At 35.3% G+C, this 20,905-nt stretch overlaps 1 protein-coding gene across 1 annotated transcript in view; it reads right to left on the reverse strand.

Annotated features, from left to right (window-relative positions):
- LOC116302199 (U5 small nuclear ribonucleoprotein 200 kDa helicase) overlaps positions 1 to 20,905 on the reverse strand; it is a 72,010-nt gene that overhangs the window by 11,795 nt on the left and 39,310 nt on the right. The window contains exons 22-42 of the mRNA XM_089027897.1: positions 20,303 to 20,409; positions 18,790 to 19,008; positions 18,198 to 18,442; positions 17,453 to 17,626; positions 17,034 to 17,194; positions 16,263 to 16,361; positions 13,208 to 13,336; positions 12,684 to 12,785; positions 11,500 to 11,768; positions 11,236 to 11,293; positions 10,819 to 10,923; positions 5,898 to 5,995; positions 5,549 to 5,699; positions 5,083 to 5,230; positions 4,589 to 4,665; positions 3,275 to 3,362; positions 2,585 to 2,706; positions 1,822 to 1,965; positions 1,652 to 1,741; positions 752 to 838; positions 70 to 153 (exon numbers count right to left, since the gene is read on the reverse strand). Coding sequence (XP_088884023.1) covers positions 70 to 153; positions 752 to 838; positions 1,652 to 1,741; positions 1,822 to 1,965; positions 2,585 to 2,706; positions 3,275 to 3,362; positions 4,589 to 4,665; positions 5,083 to 5,230; positions 5,549 to 5,699; positions 5,898 to 5,995; positions 10,819 to 10,923; positions 11,236 to 11,293; positions 11,500 to 11,768; positions 12,684 to 12,785; positions 13,208 to 13,336; positions 16,263 to 16,361; positions 17,034 to 17,194; positions 17,453 to 17,626; positions 18,198 to 18,442; positions 18,790 to 19,008; positions 20,303 to 20,409 — 2,757 coding nt within the window. The remainder of the gene's footprint in view (positions 1 to 69; positions 154 to 751; positions 839 to 1,651; positions 1,742 to 1,821; positions 1,966 to 2,584; positions 2,707 to 3,274; positions 3,363 to 4,588; positions 4,666 to 5,082; positions 5,231 to 5,548; positions 5,700 to 5,897; positions 5,996 to 10,818; positions 10,924 to 11,235; positions 11,294 to 11,499; positions 11,769 to 12,683; positions 12,786 to 13,207; positions 13,337 to 16,262; positions 16,362 to 17,033; positions 17,195 to 17,452; positions 17,627 to 18,197; positions 18,443 to 18,789; positions 19,009 to 20,302; positions 20,410 to 20,905) is intronic.

A 20,905-nucleotide genomic window follows, 5' to 3' on the forward strand; every position in this document is an offset into this window, starting at 1 on the left:
TACCAATACGCCGTTTCCTCAATGCATCATTAAAACACGAATTGCAGAATAGTCAACTGACAAGGTTACCTGCATTTGGCTGTCATCCAGCTTTAGCAATTTGTTTCTTTCCTCATCTTCTAGGTCCATGATATCAAACACAGACTCGACATTCTAATTACAAATAATTTTGACATCGACGATTACTAATCATTTATAATCCCCCAAAGAAATACTATGAACTATTCAGTGAATCAGATATGTCAAAGGGCAATTGGGTGGCTTCTATTTATTCAATAGGCGGGGCGGGGTGATTATGGCGATTAGCATGAGGAAATACACTCGTTGGGCTCGGTCACCTCTTGATCTCGGGTTCGACTCCTGGACAAGGCATGGCATTTGGGCAGAGTTTGTTGGGTATTTCCTTGAATCGAGGATTTTTCTACGGGACTACAGTTTCCCTCTTTCCACTATGAACTCCAACACGCTAACCTTTAATTTTATCTGTTAGTTAACTGTGCTCTAACTTACATCAGCCAATAGTCTCCCCCACAGCCGTTTTTCAGTGTCGTACTCAGAGGAGAAAGCGTTGCGTGACGACACTGAAAGCGGCTGTGGGGGAGACTAATCAGCCGAGGGATCATTATGAAGTTCAATAAAATTGATTATTGTTTGAAAGTTTTTTTTTCCTGTATGTACAGTTGCTCAAGTTATACAAAAAAACCACACACGGATAGAAAGAAAATGCGAACCAACTGTTCGAGAGATCTACCTTTTCAGTGCACGCTTTGATGATCTCTGGAGTAAAATGAGGAATCTGCATCAAGTACGAATCCTTGCTCCACATTGCTTGGGTTACCTGTGGATGAATATCAAGATCCTGTTAAGGTGGCTGGCTATTATAGAAAGAATCCACACAAAAATTATTGAATCACAAACTTAAAGCCGATTTCAATCTGCAAAAAAAGGGGTGTCGCAAAAGTCTTTCACAAGATATTCACGATTAAACATAAACGTATCAACAACTTTTGAAGAAAAAGAAGCACTATAAAATACGTCTTACGAAAAAATCCAAAACGTCAAGAGTAAATCTAAATTAGGAATAAATTCAGGAATCCTAAATTAAGTATACAATTTTTACAAATACCAGCGAAAAGATTTGGAAAATGTTGAGAAATAAAGTGAAATTTAATATTTTCATTCATCTTCTGCTTGTCAATTTTCGTCTAAAAGAAGTGCGAAAAATGTACGCTTACCGCTTTTTCTATGAGTAAAACTCGTGTCCTTTTTTTCAAACGTTGTCAGAGTTTTATTTTTTATGTACCCTACCGGAAATTCGGTATAAAAATTATCGAGTCTCGCGCTAAATTTGAGGGTTTTGCCTTGTTGAAGTTCAAAACGTTTATGGACCTTAACCAATAACATTTTGGCCATTTGCGGTTTTGAGCGGTATAAGTGCGCGCGCACATGTGGGCTCAAATAATGGCGTCGACCTTTGTCTCCACCGCGGCAATAAGATCGTATATGTTTCTTTCTAAGGAGAAGCAGAAATCTTAACAGCAATTACACAAACGGAATTATGAATGGGAACGTTTTAAAAAGTGGCACACCCCTGCAATGGCTTATGAACTAGCTTGTGCTCCATCTATGTTATATATCATGTGGTACTTACCATCTGGGCAAGTTCCATGGCAGCAAGTGCGGGAGACAGCCATCCGTTACTACTGAGAACGTCTACACAAGCTTGAATTAGACGCATTGCCTGTAAAAATAAAAAACGAGAAGATCGTTATGACTAAACTATTATCACTGACGAGATGTTGTTTATACAGAGCTACTGACCTTGCTAAGGATCATCTCGGTGTCTGACTGTAGTTCAGGTGATAATTGCATGCGGGATAGATGAGCCTGGATCAGCAGGTTTGTTTTGATGTGTGGATCATTGAACTTGGGATTGGATACTTTATGGACAACACGATTTAACAACTAAAAAAGAACAATAAAATAATGATCATTCGAATTATTTTTCCCGTCGTTTTGATTGGCCGAGATTTGGAAATAACTGCCTACAAATCAGTACTAAACAAAGTCCCGCCCTGTCAAAAGTCAAAACACTGAACTGCATTCTTGACTAGGCAATATCCATTATTACCATATTTGTTAACAATTCTTTAAGTTGAGACCCAAGAAATCGAACTAGTGTGTGGGGTCATTTGAGAACAATTTAAATTATTCACAGCTCAGCTAATTAGTATTTTGTATCGAATTTACAGAATCCGACACATTACTAATAACCTGTAGGTTTGGCTTGAGAGGTGGGAAGGATGGATAGCTGGCAGGCAATGAAACTGCTAAATTAGTTGTTTGAAGACTTCCAGATCCTTTTCAAAAGTATTCTCACGTTTTAAGATTAAAAAACCTGCACTTTGCTTTGTTAAACATAACACAATAATCATAGTGGGGTGCGCCTCCAGCTTGATGTATATTCCCATAAAACATTGTCACTCCTATCATATATTCTACCACAGCTAAAGTACACCGCATTTTGCGCTGATTAGTGTCATTACAATGAATGACGTTAGAAATAGTTATCAAGATGCATTACCTGTTTCAAAGTTGTCTCCTCGTGATGGCGGATGGGAAGGCCTTCATATTCGAAGGCGGAAGCAATGATCTCAATCAGGCCACGCAGTTTCGTCTTGGCGTTCAGTGACACGCTGAATAGTTCTAATATTCAACATAATTCGAATATACAATTTACAACAATTATTTTTGAGTGTTAACTTAGGATTTTTGTGTCAGCTTCGTAGTCTCGCATTCTTTTTTTATAGGCTACTTTTAAGTATAAAACATACTCGACACTTATTACCACTAGATATAATGTTTTTAAGAGCACGAATCTCAATTCACATGTTGCTTTTAGAGGTAGAAAAACTGGAGAAAAACCCTCGTGACCAGGAAGAGAATAGAACGAACTCAATTCAAATTGGGCGTCCGCAGAAATCGAACCAGCAACCACCACGTGATTTCACTTTCTCTTAGCTTCAACGAATTAGCCAACGAAAATTGAATAAATTCATTCAATTACAGAGAATAAAATGATAAATGGCGAAAAAACGCCCGTTTCTCGATAAAAAATCAAAAAATATTGAAAAAAAGAAAAATTTAAAATATTATTTCAATTTCAAAGTTGTATACTATTCGTGACTACCAATCAAAGTAAAACAATGGAATTAACTATTGCTATGTATTGTCAGGTGGACTTTTTGTCATGGGCTAAGTAAAATTAACTTACCAATAGTTGTATAATTGATGTAGTAATAGGCAGCAATCATGCCCAGGTTAAGTGGACTCACGTCCATCTCTTCTTCAATATTAAGGCACTAAACATGGTAAAACAAGAACTCATTCAGGCCCGATAAGTGCACATAAACCTTCAAAAATACTTTCAGTATTGATTTTACTTGATGGAAATGGTTGAATGGTAAAATATGTCTTGATTTGAAAGATACGTATTTAAGTTATGAAGGTTTATATTTCCAACATGTTACTGACTGTATATTCGTTGTAACTAAATGCTTGCCATTAATACTGGCCATTATAAGAAAACAAATTGAAAATAACCTTTAGGTAAACCATAATTCAAATTTGTTTATAAAATAACTGTTATGAATGTCACGTTCTGATTGGTTTGGAGCGCGTGCTTTATGAGAAAGCACTTGGGGATTGGCAGAACACTCGAGAAGTGTCCAGAAGCACTCCGCTACGCGTCGTGCTTCTCCTAACACTTCTCTCTTGTTCTGCGTGCTTTATGACTGCACACAGCACGCGCGCACGTTTTCTATTCAACAACAAGTATCGTTATTACCAATTTACACATATACGTATATATATAATTATATATATCAAATTAAGCTTTACAACAGTATTATTTATCCAAGATTCAAGCAAATCGAGATGAGCAGCCTTTAAGTAATGTTTAATAAACGAGCAGGAGTGTTTTATCGGGTATAAAACACGAGGCGCAGTCGAGTGGTTTTAGACCCGATAAACCACGATCTGCGAGATCATCGAACGGCTTAGAAAACTTATGATGTTTGTTCTCATTGTGTACCGATTTTTTTACGAAATGAACCAAGTTTGATAGAGAAAATCCAAGTTAAAGTTTATGCAAATGAAGAGGAATCTTTATCCGATATAAAATCACCTTCATGGTCATGATTTCTATTGTGTTTTCTTCATGAATTATTAATGAGTTTTCTAACTGTTTTTAACACATTGATAAGGTTGCCTTAACTATAGCCAAACTCAGTTTCTGAGTTGGACTATAGATAAGTTTAAGGATTTTGTTATTGTAATTAATTAACATGGCAATTGAAATGGAAATAGAAAAGTAGGAAAAAAATATATGAATAAAGTTATGACTGTACTGGATGATTGGATTGATAACATAAATATTTCTTCAACATTCAATGAACCTTCAATAGAAGTCCGTCATTAACATCTCGGAAGCATAAACCCTTACCCTCACCTATACCCAGAACCCTTCTCCCCCCAACATATACACATATATAAACACAACCCCAAAGATGGGTAACGGTAGGTTTACCTTGGACTGTTCCAAATCATTGAGTGTATTTTCCACCAGTTCTGACATTTGGTCGGATAAATGACGATGTGTCACACCTACAAAGAAAACAAAATTGCTTGGTTACAATTAAGACAGCAGGATATACATAGGGATCATCCAATCACAGAGTTAACATTAAAACAGTAAATATTTCTTTCACGCTGGTAAAAGATCCAGACAGTTAATATTCCTTTGCATACACGGCACACTGGATAGGAATGAATCAAGCGTGTTAGCACAAGGGTCGGATTCAAAAAGATTAGGTAGAGCTGTTTCAAACAGGGTTTTAAAAGACAGCTGTGTCGTCCTTAATGAGAAAGCCATTGATACACAATCTGTCTCTAGGATTCGCACAACACGGTTAAACTTATTTTCTTGTGCTGCCACTATTACTTATTTTCACAGGAGAGAGAGTCAAGGTGTGTTTGTTTGGATAATACTACTCAAGATAAAAGTATGATATGGCATCTAACCTTGTAAGTTGTAGTAATTAGGATTTTGTGTCATTCTGCGGTACAGGTATGTCCAAGTGAGGTAATCCACTGCATCTTGCTTGTTTTCCATTGTCTTGGTAACGACTTCGGCATTAAAATGATCGTGTAGAGCGTGGTCAAGATGAGACTGAAACACGAAAATAGCTAGACCTATTATAATATTACTACAGAATAATCTTACTAATGACCTCTTGACGTTTCAATGAAAGATGACTTTAGGTTTTGAATCATGTTTGATAATCTGTTGAAGCCATTCATTTGAGCACTGTTAATTTCTTTCAGTATGCTTAATGCTTAACTGCACATATTGAGTAAAGTGCAACACAAGTTGCTACAGACTACATAACACATCCTTTCAAGACAGACCATTCATGCAAGACAAATTAAAGTAAGAATTGAAAACAGGCAATATGCTATGTACGATATTTTGTTTTAACACAATTACCTCGATCGGTAAAGGTTCATACAGAAACTTCTTGAAGAACTCTTTCTTTGATGCCTGACAGAGAATGACAGCCTTGCCTGAATCATCTAATAGAGGTCTGTTAGCATGACCTATCATGTGAAGGACATCTGTAATGGGATAATCCACATACCTAGATAATAAAAAATAAAAAATATTAATACTTGATTTTCTCCAAATGGGGCCGAAATGTTGAAATTGAATTATCCCTTCTATATTTCAAAACTAAAAGGAACACAAAATAATGTAAAGGTATATTATAGTGGCAAGATTAATTGATACAAACATCATCATATGACATGACCACCTCACATTTGATTAAGAGACTTACGAATGCATTTTTCCCTCGTAAAACTGGGTGTCCATAATAATGACCAAATGTGCATTCATGTTTAGTGCCCAACATAAACTGCGGGATACAACTACCACCTGATGAGAACAGCAGAACGCACAGATGAATATCAAATGATGTCAGTCATAATGTATTTTTTATGGCTAATTCAAGGCAAATTTTTTTTTTGCATGCTAATATTAAGTCAGATTCAGAAATTTTCCAATAGTTGGAAGGGATAAGAAGGTTGTAATGCACTCTATCAGGATGAATCTTTTGACTTAAGAGCGACTGTCCAGAAATATCGAGCACGGGGCGGTCACAGTCAAAAAATAAAAGTCCTTCATTTTTGGTCTGTAGACACTGTTTGATGAGTTTATGAACGTACTGGGGTCGGTTTTTCGATCTACGTAAAAAATCCGGATTTTTTTGAAAAAAAACGATTTCACCCCGTGTCGGTCTAAAAATTGCTCAAGAAACGGCTGCGAATTACGCTTTCAAAAACATTCTCGCTCCAAGTGAAAACCCAAGTTACAATCAAATTTGCAACTGAATTCAAGAAAAGGGGTGTTGAACAATTGTTCCAGGTGATTTTAGACGTTTTAAACTAAACTTTAGATAGAAAAAATTGCATTCTTCCAGCACAGTTATTCACAGTCTCGATTTTACCTCACATTTATAAAAGCGATTTTTCGCATGTGGCCATTCTCCAATTTTTACAAAACTCAAGCTGTACAATGTTCAAATGATAGAATAACACGAACTACAAAAATTAGTTTGGGTTTTTCCACAGGCCTTATGAAAACTTTATGCGAAGTTGGAACAATTTGCCATGTAAATATGTAAATTAGCAGTTTGTTTACATCTCCACACCACAGATCACAGCCGCGAAAAAAGTCATCTAAAATAGTTTTAACAGCTTATTAATCCACACATTAGCCTATCTAAGGACTATCTAAGCATGATTGGCCTTTGTTATTATTTTAAACGATTATTTGTTGAAGTTAAGCCTACACTTCCGGTGTTGAAGACACTCAGCTTGCTTGCCTCGGTGGCATTCCATCGGTGCGTAGTAAACTTAGTAATCATAAATGACTGTTAACATGCTCTATAAACGTTACTATTCCTCACTAGTGGTATCCAGCTTATCACATAGTATTTTCACATACTGAGTATGCTTGAAAGTTTGCATTACTTTGTAAATAAGCAGGGATCAAACCTGTCAAAGCGGATTATGTGAGCTGATGGCGTGACAAACGACAGTTTGCGCGGAGCCGGACGTGACGTCGTTTGGTACAGTACGTTTTTTATTGCCTGAACATCTTGTGATTTGGCATAAACTAAAGAGAATCACTCATTATCAAGATTTGTTTTTTTTAGCTGTCATATGTTTTCTTGCTTGATCGAAGTCATGTTTAAAATTGGTTACATGTATGATGAGTGCAGTTGTAGCCTGATATACAATTCCCCCTCCCCTACCCCACTAGCTTCATGGCTGTACAATAGATCGAATGTATGATAGACTCGCCTGGTTTCGTGGAAGCGTAAATCTGATATAAGACTATGAGAAAAAAGAAAATACATATTAAAGTATATATATATATGTATATATATAACATTTTATGTCGATAGTGCGATTTGATATAACTGTGATCTGAACATGACGCGTGTGTGGCCGAAATGTCCAGGAATTTGATAGTTTCAATCAAATTCCAAAAATTTGTTGTACATTACCAGGTAGACAAAAATAAAAGCAGCATTTAACAAAGTGTTTATAGTCAGTATAGAAATTTGTTAATTATGGTGAGCATCAGTTATGGAGGCTCGTAAATCATTTTCTTTTCAAGCTACCATTGGTGGTCATTGTGGGTTTGACCCAAAAGAAAGAAGTAGATCTGTCACTAACGTTTCCTTTGACAAGATGTAAACGGGATATCGCCGAGGACAAACGATGTTTTAGTATAGTTGAAGTTGAAACCGAGGTCAAATTAATTCTCGCAAGAGTATGTATTTTTGAGCCCTCTAGAAACATAGACAGCCCTACAATCTGTCGGAATCACCGTGCGTTTGGGCGTCAGCTGGAAACGGACATCAGCGAAATGTTCTGTACCCGTAACTCTTTCTCAGCACAAAGCCGATATCAAAAGGAATCCAAAAGCAGAGTGGGGTTTGAGCAAAAGTGGTTTGAAAACTGTGTTAAAAGAGACTGGTGTTTTTCTTACTGTTGGTTCAGGAAGGTTGGTGGATTGCTAGCATTAAATTGACTAATATATACGGTCTATACGACGCCATGACTACTTGCGCAGTGCTCAGTCGTGAAATTGTGCAAGCTTGACGCTACTACATCATTGATTAGGGACTGGTCATAAAATATAGGGGAGGGGGGGGGGGTGTGTGGGCAAAATCAGAATAGAATCACTGATTTTTATCGTGGCCCACATAAAATGATGCTGAAAATCCTGATGACCCAAAACCAGTTTAGAAGCAAAATTGCAGGCCCACCCATTTTAGTTGTCAAATTTTATCAACAGCCTACCCCTTTTAAGGAGTTCAAAATTATGTGACCCATCCCCTGATTTTGCCCCCCAACCCCCCATACTTTATGACCAGTCCCTTACACATATAGAAATAGTCTTGCGGAGGCCAACGAAGAGAGTGAAGTTATCTTACGAATGGAAGAATTGACTTTGTTAAGTCGAACAACATGAGGGACGCAAGCTACTTGATTGCAAATCGATGTGGGATGTGGTTCGATGATTCCAGTTAACTTATTATATAAACTAGTTCTTTGATGTCTGAATTCAATGAGACATTAGGATGCGTTCATAATGTATGGCAGAGAGTGGTGGTGAGGGGGGGGGGGGGGGGGGGGGGGGGTGCAGATGAAATTTAGGGGGGATCGGAAAAAGTTTTACCAATAAAAAAGGAGGGGGGGGGTGGGTGGGTTGAAAACCTTTTTTCAGAGAAATGGGGGGGATGCAAAATTTTTAGAAGAAGCTACGAGAGTTTGCCAGGGGGGGTATATTATTTTTTGGGGGACTTTTGGGTGGTATTAAGAATTGTTTTGTCATTTAAAGATTTCATCTGCCTCCGCCCCTTCTGCCATACAATATGAACGCAGCCTTATTCAAATCGGGGTCTTTTTGTCGTAAAGAACAATATCATTGAAAGCTCATAGAGAGTCTTGATAACGAGTGATTCTCTTTAGTTTATGCCAAATCACAAGATGTTCAGGCAATAAAAAACGTACTGTACCAAACGACGTCACGTCCGGCTCCGCGCAAACTGTCGTTTGTCACGCCATCAGCTCACATAATCCGCTTTGACAGGTTTGATCCCTGCTTATTTACAAAGTAATGCAAACTTTCAGGCATACTCAGTATGTGAAAATACTATGTGATAAGCTGGATACCACTAGTGAGGAATAGTAACGTTTATAGAGCATGTTAACAGTCATTTATGATTACTAAGTTTACTACGCACCGATGGAATGCCACCGAGGCAAGCAAGCTGAGTGTCTTCAACACCGGAAGTGTAGGCTTAACTTCAACAAATAATCGTTTAAAATAATAACAAAGGCCAATCATGCTTAGATAGTCCTTAGATAGGCTAATGTGTGGATTAATAAGCTGTTAAAACTATTTTAGATGACTTTTTTCGCGGCTGTGATCTGTGGTGTGGAGATGTAAACAAACTGCTAATTTACATATTTACATGGCAAATTGTTCCAACTTCGCATAAAGTTTTCATAAGGCCTGTGGAAAAACCCAAACTAATTTTTGTAGTTCGTGTTATTCTATCATTTGAACATTGTACAGCTTGAGTTTTGTAAAAATTGGAGAATGGCCACATGCTGAAAAATCGCTTTTATAAATGTGAGGTAAAATCGAGACTGTGAATAACTGTGCTGGAAGAATGCAATTTTTTCTATCTAAAGTTTAGTTTAAAACGTCTAAAATCACCTGGAACAATTGTTCAACACCCCTTTTCTTGAATTCAGTTGCAAATTTGATTGTAACTTGGGTTTTCACTTGGAGCGAGAATGTTTTTGAAAGCGTAATTCGCAGCCGTTTCTTGAGCAATTTTTAGACCGACACGGGGTGAAATCGTTTTTTTCAAAAAAATCCGGATTTTTTACGTAGATCGAAAAACCGACCCCAGTACGTTCATAAACTCATCAAACAGTGTCTACAGACCAAAAATGAAGGACTTTTATTTTTTGACTGTGACCGCCCCGTGCTCGATATTTCTGGACAGTCGCTCTTAATACCATGCATTGTTTAATACTTGTGATGTCTATTATATGATTCCATTTGTCCTGCTTAGCAAATCAGTCATTAAGATACACATATTTTATTGGTTTTACTTCTTTGTCTTTACAACTGAAAAGCAAACTATTTCTGATTTCAATAACTCATGAATAATTCACACGAAATTAATTAGTATTTGATCCGATTGTAGCGACTATACACATCACGTGCATGGACCTTTAAAGCCCATAACGTCCTCTCTTTCTTCCCTAAGTAAGGGAGAGAAAGCTGCGCGACGAAACTAATAGCGGCTGCGTAGGAGAATACATCAAGTTCAGTCTCACTAAAAATCAGCGACCATTGTCTAGCGCCCCTGTCTTGTCTTTGGCATTCTGTATTCAGCTTGTGGGAGCCTTTTTGGAATGATTGTGCATGACAGAGATGCATGACAAACTCCTATCGATTTTTTTCCTGCAGCTGTTCAATGACCGTACAAGAATTTCTTAATATTCTCCACTTGGCTTGGATTTTTGTCTTGGATTTTAAACCCATTAAAAATGTATTAATGATTCTTGAGGAAAACAAACCAGAAATCTTGATCGTACAGTGTCTTATAATCAAACAGTTCAAATACATTGAGAATGTGTATGCTGTTACAGTCAACTCATTACCTGAATTGCTCCAGAAGTAAACAGTTGCTCTATGATTTTCACTTCTCTTTCAGTCAAACCCTCGTGTAGGAATGCAATTCCACAGCTCACTGTCTCTTTGAGTGTCTACACAATAAATAATGAGATAGATATCTTTTAAATATTATGTTATAAAATATTTGAAATATGAGAATAGGAGAGAAAGCAGCTCACTCAATTACGTTCAAAATGTTTATAGTAGCAAAATAAAACACCTACTTAATATGTTTCTGATATATACACATCGGAAGTTGCGGAGCTCTTGAGAAGCAAGAGAAACACTCAGGTATGCCTTGTATTCCTAAAATTGCTTCCCCACAGCTCCCAGCTTGTTTATATCACGGTTAATGAATTTATGGATTAATAAAAGAAGATAATAATCCTATTGTAAGTATTAACCTTGTCATCAAGTCTCTTGAGGAATGGTTGCAAGTCTTCTTCAGTACAATGCAGAAACCTAACAACCAAAAAAATAAATAAAAATTACATTTTTGTTAAACGTCAAACACTTTTCAAAAAGAAATTTAATATCTTGTTAAAATCAAAAAGACTTCTGGGTTTGTTAGAATCAAATAGTTGTAAAATGAGAGTAGAATACAAACTAGCATATATCATAATTATTTGAGTGCTGGGAATTTATTTGTAACAGACACTACTACCTACCTTTGTCCATCACTATCAGCACCCCCAAAAGTCACAAGGTCTAATGCAAGCAACTTTGTCTGCCTTCTTGATGGAACAAAAATAATGACTGGCTTTCTAGGTGAGTGCTTAACGATTGCTTGGTAGGATGGCTTTGTCATGGCAATGAGACGTGATGCTGTGTGGGTTATGTTGAAACCTTGGATGTGTAGCTCTAAGGGCACTGGTCTGACATTAGGATGAAAGTTAAACAATCCTGTTGAACTGACACCAAGCCATTGAGCAACATCCTAAACAATCACAGCAAATTGTATTACAAATTGAATTATTTTTACTTTGAATTACATTCCTTTTAAAATGACATGATGAAATTTTAGAGTACTGCAAAATATATAAATCAAAGGCCATTTCATAATGCTTTATCAAAGTTTTACAATGCATGTAGTAGTGAAGTGAAGACACTCGAAAAGGCAAATACCTAAGTGTGAAACTATTGTCAGGTTTTGAAAAATACAACATAAAACTTGAGCCCAAAAGTTCAACTGGGATGGCATAATAATTCAGATCTTTTCATGCGAGCTAGGCAATTCATATCATTATAACACCAATCTGCATAGCCTTGAGTATTTATGCTCTTATTTCTATTTATGTTAAAAAATTATGAATAATAAAATGAGAAGAAAAAAAAAAACAACACACAACAGTAAAAAGGTCTCCCAAATTAAGTCTGTAAATCGTTTGTATTTCTGGGGGTCATACGCTATGCCTACCCCCAGACATACGAACGTTAGTAAATTTGCCAATTTTGAACTAATTAAAAGTTTTCTAAGCCGATATAACACATGACATACTAAATCTTTGTAGGGTCAATAAAGGTGCTTCCTCTAGTGCTGCTGTTGGATTCTAATTCTAACTCATTGGAATTTGCAGCAGCCATTTAGGAAAAAGGGTCTATATTTGCATCCTATCTGTATCAACTCATAGAACCACCTCACCTCTACCTTTGCCTTGAAGCAACGGAAATAATTTTTAATGATAAAAAGGCAAAAAATAGACAGAAACTGGTTGCAAAAGTTAAAAACGATACGGGTGGAAGTGAGATGGAAAGGAGGAATCAAAACTACTTTTTTTTAAAGAAATGAGTAAAAAATGACAAAAAAAACCCAAAAACAAACAAGCATATTAATGTAAAAAAAGAAACATACCTTTGCATTAGCCAGAGAAGAGCTCAAAGCCACAATTCGAATATTTCGTTCCAACTGTGATGAGATGTAGCGCATACGAGAACAAATAATCTCAATCTCAGGCTAACAAAAGACAATAACAAAAGCTGGTTAGTATACAATCATCTGCATAGTAAAAATTGTAAAAGACATCCTACTCTAAATAAGCTAAATTCCATTACATAAACAGTAAAAAAGAACAGTATAGCTACAGATATTAAATCAGTCTATAATGCACATTTCTTTTTATATTCTTTTCCACACATATCACAATACTTACTTTATAGAACTGTTACGCTAAATTAAGACATAGAGTTAACTATAATAACAGATATCAGAAGTACACTATTGTCTTCAAACAATTATTTCAAATCAAGGCATTTTGGTCAATACAATGAATGTAAAGAAACTGACCCAAATGTAGCAATCGTCTGGAGGCAATAGAGCGTAACTCCGATATCTGCTATTGATCTGAACCACAAATCTAGAAACTTATTTTGACTTACTCCTTTTTCTCCTCCAATCAAATGTGCTTCGTCCATTATGAATAAATGAACATTTTGGACATTCTTTCGTTGTTTCCACCTCCTTGACAAAATGTCCCACTTATCTGGTGTACTCATTATGATATGACCCTGAAGATATAAGCATATTAAGGTTTCTTTACAAAATGCACATCAACAACATACATATATGTCTCATCTATTACATGAGATTTTTGCTACATCTTTGATGAAACAGATGTTTAATTTCGTGAACAAACCCAATTCTACAGCAAGACAAACTTCTGTATTCCTGAACCATGTATAATTGTTTGTTTTACCAAAAATTGTCAATTTCTCTCACTCTGATTGGCTATTTTTCATTTTTGATAGAGAATAAACCGAAAAGCTGATGTAAACGAGTGAGAGCTCTTTCAATTGGTTGATTTGATTACTAAGAAAACATCAAAAAGATGCGTGTTAATGAATTTTTTTGTAGTACAAAAATATCGATGGAATGGTGTCAGCAGTTCCACATTAGTTTGGATCATAGGCTGACACCATTCCATGTTCGATAAGAGCATAGACCATACATCAATCGCCCTTTGGCGAACTCGTGGATACTTGTTGCACTTTTCGAAGATTGGTCTTCCCGTGCCCTCCTTATGCTTGTTGCCATTCTCAAAGGATTCCAAATATTTCACTTCGATTTAATATTTTAAATACTCAATTTATTATCTAGTAAGATGAGTAATCATACAGCTTCTTATTAATCCCATATAGGTAACTGTCTAATTATTTTCTTAATTGGACATGTCTTGTTGATATGGGATTAATTAGGCAGCTATATAATTAATAGGTAATGGGATTTCATGCTCCTCAATCAAGAAATAATTAGACTCGAAAAATTCCTCTGACTGCCAAATTGGACTTTTTGTCAGTCCTCGGAATTTTCCTCATCCAATTATTTCTTAATTGGATAGCATTTATTTCTTAATTGGATAGCATGGAGTCCTATTACATGTACTAATCGTCCTTTTTATTTTCCTTTTATCACCTAGTTCTTTGTTATTTTGTTGAGTTTGGAAGTGAATTCTGCGATGAATTAATTGTCTAAACTTCAATTAATACGAAAGACGACTTCGACTACGACTTCGACTACGACTTCGATGGCGTCAACTGAGTCAAGTATAGAGTATAATTGGAAGAAGATCTATTTGAAAACGCTTTCTCTGTTTTTAATTTCAAAGGCGGGCTGTGTGTTTTATTCCAGGAATCATTCCATCTACAAGCTCAAACCTGAATATACAAGATAATCGGCCGTTTATGATATAATATCAGGACGATCAAAATAAAGCGTTGCATTATGCGTGTTGATTTACATTACTACTTAACTTGACCTTCAAGGGTCACAGCTCCTACATTAATTTGTTGAAATTTGTTTAGAAATGCTATTTATTTTGTCTTCATCCAAGTCTGTAAATTAATGATTATTTATTGGAGCGAATTCTCGTTAGACCTTCGCACATTTCAACATACAATCTGAGCATTGCTTTGGCTGTTTGTAATCTTGTAATGTGTGGTGATCAATCTGCTTTTTATTCAGAACAGCTTATTTAAATGACAAAACTGGCCGAACTTCCTTCAAAACTCCATTGGAATTGTTCTTTTTTTCATCTTTTGCTATTTTTTCGTACATCTACATTGATTATTTTCTTAAGAAGTCACTTACAGTAAATACGACTGTTGATTATAGTAATATTAAAACTTCGCTCGATCGAGTTTATGAGATTTTTTTGCTGAATACCGCTGTGACTTTGAGCTGTCTTTTATATCGAGAATAAAGTGGAACATCATCATTTCATTTCCTCATATTAAATATCAAAGTAATCTATATTTGTATAAGAGCTTTGTGCTTTTTAATGTCATGTAACGTTCATAATCAGATGACGTAAGTCGATCGGTTAAACGTTTAATTATCGATCTGCTAACATCGTGAGTGAGCGAGTGACACATTTGCATATTCAGACCCCTCACAATAACTCGTTTCTAAGCTTCGTGTATCCACGAGTTAATTTGCTAAATTGATAGAAGTAATAAAAAAAAATCCATTGCTGTTTAATGTCAGAGAACACAGAATATCAAAAAACGCAGGAAATTGCAATACCTGTTTACAAAAATGCTACGAGAGCCCAGTCAAGAGCTTCCTACACAGGCATTCTTAGGCTATGAACATCTGCTTACTTGAGCAGAACATTCCTTTCCAATGGTTATCATAGTCATATTTTATGTCAATTTTTATTGTTTATCAAGGAGCCAATCAAAATCCTTGATAGAAATTCCTTGCCAACACCAAAAAATGCAGAGTCCTGTCAAATTTTGAGGTGATATCATCACGGCAGGATTCTCTGACATTCAAAACATCGAAACATAGCTGAAGAATAAATTAAATAAATTAAACTAAATTAATTCTTCAGTAGCATTGCATTGTGAAATGTGAAATATATATTATTTCTGATTCAAAAAACTTGATAAGAGCTTAGGTGTTTAATTTTGAAAACATTCCATACAAGGGATGCCATTTTTGTTGTTGAGAAGTCAAAGTCTTGATTGACCAATCAGCATGACTCTTCTCAATCTTAAGATGTTGATTGGTCAATTTTTGGAAAGGAATATTCTGCTCATGTGCACAGTCACGTTTGTGGGGAGCAAAACATTGCGTCAGAGACCCCTTATGACATCTGCATATTATAAGCTTTTAGTGAGCTTTTAATCATTCGTAAGGGTTTCAAATGGCTAATGATGAGTAAATGGTTATTTCTTTCTTCCATTTCCCTAACAAATCTTACATGTGGCTAATATAAAAATAATAAACACCATGAATGCAAGATACCAGAGAGGGGGTGGGGTTAGAACTGGAGAAATATATGCCAGTAAATAAATATTAGGCTTTAACAGAGAGACTTATGACTGAGTTTTTATGTATTCACAAAATAATACATTGAAATTCCACAGGACATCACTGGAAATGAGATTGGTAATACATAGGGTATAGCAGTTATATAAAAATGAGACTAGCCTTTGCAAGAAGTTTCAGGTCTGCACTTGTTTCTCCAGTTAATAGTACAACATTTTTGCCCAAAAGCAGACCAAACTTATTCTGCCAGTCAGAATATACCTGTGGATGTCACAAAAAAAAAAAAAAAAAGATCATGGCTATCTGCTTTGCATAATCATTAGGGACCATACATTATTGATTTGTGGGGGAAACCTAGAATATACTTAAAGAAAAATGAGAATTTGAAACATGGAATTGGTTTTTCAAATTTTTGCAGGTGTTACCTATATCATTCCTTTTTATAATTATGGGACCTGAAAATATTTGGCACCAGCATAATATGTTTTGGCTTAATTTTTGTCAGTCAATAAGTGAGTGAGTGACACATTTGCATATTCAGACCCCTGACAATAATTTGTTTACACTCTTCGTGTAAGTATGAGTTAAAAATCACAGATAAGCTCTTTATTAATGATGAGTTGCAACATTGACCTGACTTTAATTTACTTTTCTACTGTTTTGATACAGTTATTATTGCAGTCAAGATTTTTTAATAACGTTTTTGAACTTACACATTGATATCATGTACATGTATTGGTAGTCTATATAGTAATACTGTATATATTTTTGAAACATTTATTTTAAGAACACCTTAAGAACACCTTCAGGCTGTTTTTTCAGTAAACACCCATTAAATAAGAACAAAATCAGCCTCAACTCCAAAAATGGGGGTTCTTTTATGCGGGTTTTTACTGTACTATATTCTAGCCTAAACGTCTTACTCAAACTTACTTGTTCTGCAAGAGATTGTAGTGGAGTCACATAGACACATCTGTTGTCAGATCCCTGCTGTAGAAGACGTAGAATAGCAAACTCTGCACAGATTGTCTTACCACTGCCCGTTGGTGCACCAATAAAGACATTTTCATCTGAGTCATACAGTGTACCAAACACTGGAATGAATAAAACATCAACTAATATGGATTATCCTATTTTGCTTTTCATGCTGATTATGACTATAGTGATTATCATGTATCACAAGCCTATATTTCCAAACACATAACACAAACCATGCAAAACTGGAGTAAGTGTATTCCACAAACCTGGTGACTGGTGCACTATTACAAAGCTCTTATCTGGGGTACTTGAGCCTACCAATCGATGTTACATAATTCATTTAAATTCAGTGTAAGTTATAACTATCACTGTACCTTGTGTTTGAATGGGATTAAAATAAGGAAATTTATCTTTGTATAATGCCTCAAAAGCAGGGTTCCTAAGGGCTGACACAGGTAGTGGTTGCAGGTCCAGAAGTTCAGTTGGTGGTTGATTTTTCTCAGGAAGAATAAGATGTCGAAATGACACGGGCAGCTGGGTTTCTGATCCTGTAAAGACATTTGAATGGTTTATCTGATGAGTATTCGAGTGTAGCATTATAATTAATCCAGAAATCTTAAAAATCTAGCTCAATTATACATGGAAGCTTTTTTCATTTAGGATACCAGTAAGAGACCTTTGAAGGTGAAAAAGGAAATACCAAATAATAACAAATAATTGTTTAAAATTTGAGAAGTCCAAATTCTTTAGTAGTAAATTCGATAGTAAATAAAATATCTTTTCCCATTCACATTGCAACTTATTTTGCAATTTTTTTTGTTTAAAAAATGTTATTTCAGGATACCAAACTGTGGTCAAAGATAGAAAAAATAAAATGGTCTGCTCCAACAACCAATCAGATCAATGCACAATTTTTAGGATACAAGATTGGGAAAAAATGATTAGCTTCCTTAAACCATGTTTGTTTAATTAAAAAACCATTCCCACTCCTTAAAACCATGTCATCTTCCTTTGGATTAAAAGACCTACACTATACGCAATACTTACTGACTATTTGATTGAGGACTGACTGACTAATGTTCAAATAATAGATAAGGAGCTCCCTGCATTGTAACTTACCTAGCCATTTATCACTTACAATCCTTATAAAGTATTGTGGTGGAAGGGGTTCAAAGACTGGGACAAAGAACTTGATCACATGTTCATCAGTAGTATACTTGGCTTTGAGTAAGAAATATTCATGATGTAGAATGATTTCACTATCAACGTCCTCAACGAGAATCCAAAAGGCTTCAGAGTTTCCATGAACTTTCTCATCCCATTGAAAGTCAGGAGTCACTGTCAGCTCAACACTTAGAGTAGATCTGAAAATTGAAAATTATAATTATCGCTACTGAATTATGGCTTATAGTTTTCATGTGATACAATCATGATGTAATGAGTAATATTGAAAAAACATCTGCTATCATTGGTTACTATAATTGTATATTAAACAGCAAGGCATCTAGTGTCTTTATACAATTTGTTTTATAAGGAATTGAGTCATATGTGGAAAATGTTGTGGGTAAGGTAAAAAAACCAACTGGTTTTCTCAAGGTTTCTCAGTTTCTTGGGAAATCAAATCCTGGAAATGTGAAACATAACAAGCACTGTTATAAATGATGACAAATTTATGTCAATCAACATCCGTAACCACGAAGTATGTGCTTGCCTGGTGATTGGTTGAATATGTGTTGCCAGTTCCATCTTGGGTAGTTGATGAACAAACTTGTGTAGAGTTTTGCCCATCTTTGGCATGTGAACGAGCTCACCAATTTCATTTGGTCCCAGATCATAATATCGTTCCCATGGAAATTCCTTCTTCTCTATTTTCTTGATTACTTCAATTGGTATTTTCTTAAACTGTCGCAAAGGAGTCATTGATAGCCACCTTTTTTTTAGAAGGAAACAAATCATTGATATTAGCCTTAACATTTTGTCAACTTTTGCAAATATTACATTACACAATTATGCCTCAGCATTAGTGACTGTGCAATGCAATCCATGTGTCTTAATGTCCATGCTCACCATTTGAGTTCACAATAGCTCAGTGGTTATTGTGTCCAACTAGAATACAGAAGGTTGTAGGTTCAATTCTTATCTGGACCTCTGAAATGTTTCCTGTCTCAGCACATATTTCCTTCATACTCATTAGTATAAAATTTCATTACTCATTTAATTTGATAATGCTTACAATGCCAAAAAAACTTTTTTTATTTTTAATGCTGAAGGCAGGCCCTTCTAGTTCTTTACAAATCCACAAAGGTTTGGTATGTTTTGAAACTTGTCGGGATACCATTGTTATTGCTTTCCTTTTCTCTTAAGGCTAACAGACTGACTTGATGAAAACATATATTATAGTGATTTTTGTTTTTTCCAAAAACTTAGAATATTATTAGAAAATTCCTGTTACAATTTTGGATAAGCTTTTGATTTGAAAAGTTTTTCTATTTACTAGCAAAGAATTTGAACTGATATTCAGGCCAACTCGCTCAAAATTGTGGAAAATGGTATTTTTTTGCTGGCAGTTTGGGGCATTGTACATAGGAAATAAATTGAAAATAAAAGTAAGAAAATATTAAGCACAGTCAGCAAAATACATTCCAGGAGTTTGGAAATGGGGTCTTTTATTTACATAGAAGAAGGGGGGTATAATGGGAATCTGAATACAGCAAAACCACAAAGGAAAAAGGAAAATACCACAATACTACAACATGTCAACATATCATTGGTTAAAACAGCTAATAAATATCAAGTATTTATTGGAAAAGCCTTAAATTACAAAAGGCTATGCAACAATGGCTTGACTTTTGTTTACAGACAAGACACTACTTGCCTTGACCTTGCATTTAGTCAATTCAACTAAAACAAATCTAATGATTGTGAGAGATCCAAATGAAAACTGCACACTTTTTTCACCTAAAATTTATCACAACTGTAATCTGTGTAGTCTTGTAAAAGTGCAATACAGCAGGTTAAAATAAAAAATACCAAAAAACTGCAAGGCAATAAGACAATACTGCATCACCATGAACCCCTATGTTCCCCTCATAGTAGAAGCTCTTTTGATCATATCTTTTTGTATGTTTTGAACGTTTAAATATACCCCTCTCCACCTGAAGAGCAATGAAGCAATATAAAAAATGGCAAATACAACACATCTTTTTAAAGTATAAAACACATACATTCTCTTGTCCACCATTTTGCTTAGGTTCAAGGTTTTCTCTGCAAGTTGAGCCCAACCTCTGTTTAGGACTATTTCAAATATGGCTCTCAACAATCTACCAGCAGACTGAAAAAAATAATTAATTGTTTCTATATTAAGGATAATAATGGATATTCACCCTTTTCCTGGCAAAAACGTGTGAATGCAAACACGGAAAGCTGTCAAAAAGAAGCCATATTTTAATAAAAATAAATTGATCATCACCATTTTTCATATAACTCTAGCTTACTTAGCATTACACTTTAGGTTGAAAATTAGAACTACCAAAATGTTACGTTTTGTTATTAGTGCAGTTAAGTATGTTACGAATTAATACTAATGCATGATTGGTTCTCAATGTTAAACAAGATTGAAATCAGAGCTATTATTCAACCAAACAAAATAGAGCAGTACTATCATAAACTTGAATACTGTTGCCCATGCCTAAACCTTGTTAAAACAACATCAACTGAGTTACAGAAACTTTGCAAAAACTAATTTGTAGAATAATCTTTTCAAACTACTTGATACTTAATGATGACTTAAGGTTACTGGAGAGCTTCGTGAGTAACTTTCCCAATAA

The sequence above is a fragment of the Actinia tenebrosa genome, unplaced genomic scaffold (assembly GCF_029948245.1).
Source record: "Actinia tenebrosa isolate PJP-AT-01 unplaced genomic scaffold, QUT_ActTen_1.0 PGA_scaffold12__29_contigs__length_12842862, whole genome shotgun sequence".
Taxonomy (NCBI): Eukaryota; Metazoa; Cnidaria; class Anthozoa; order Actiniaria; family Actiniidae; genus Actinia; species Actinia tenebrosa.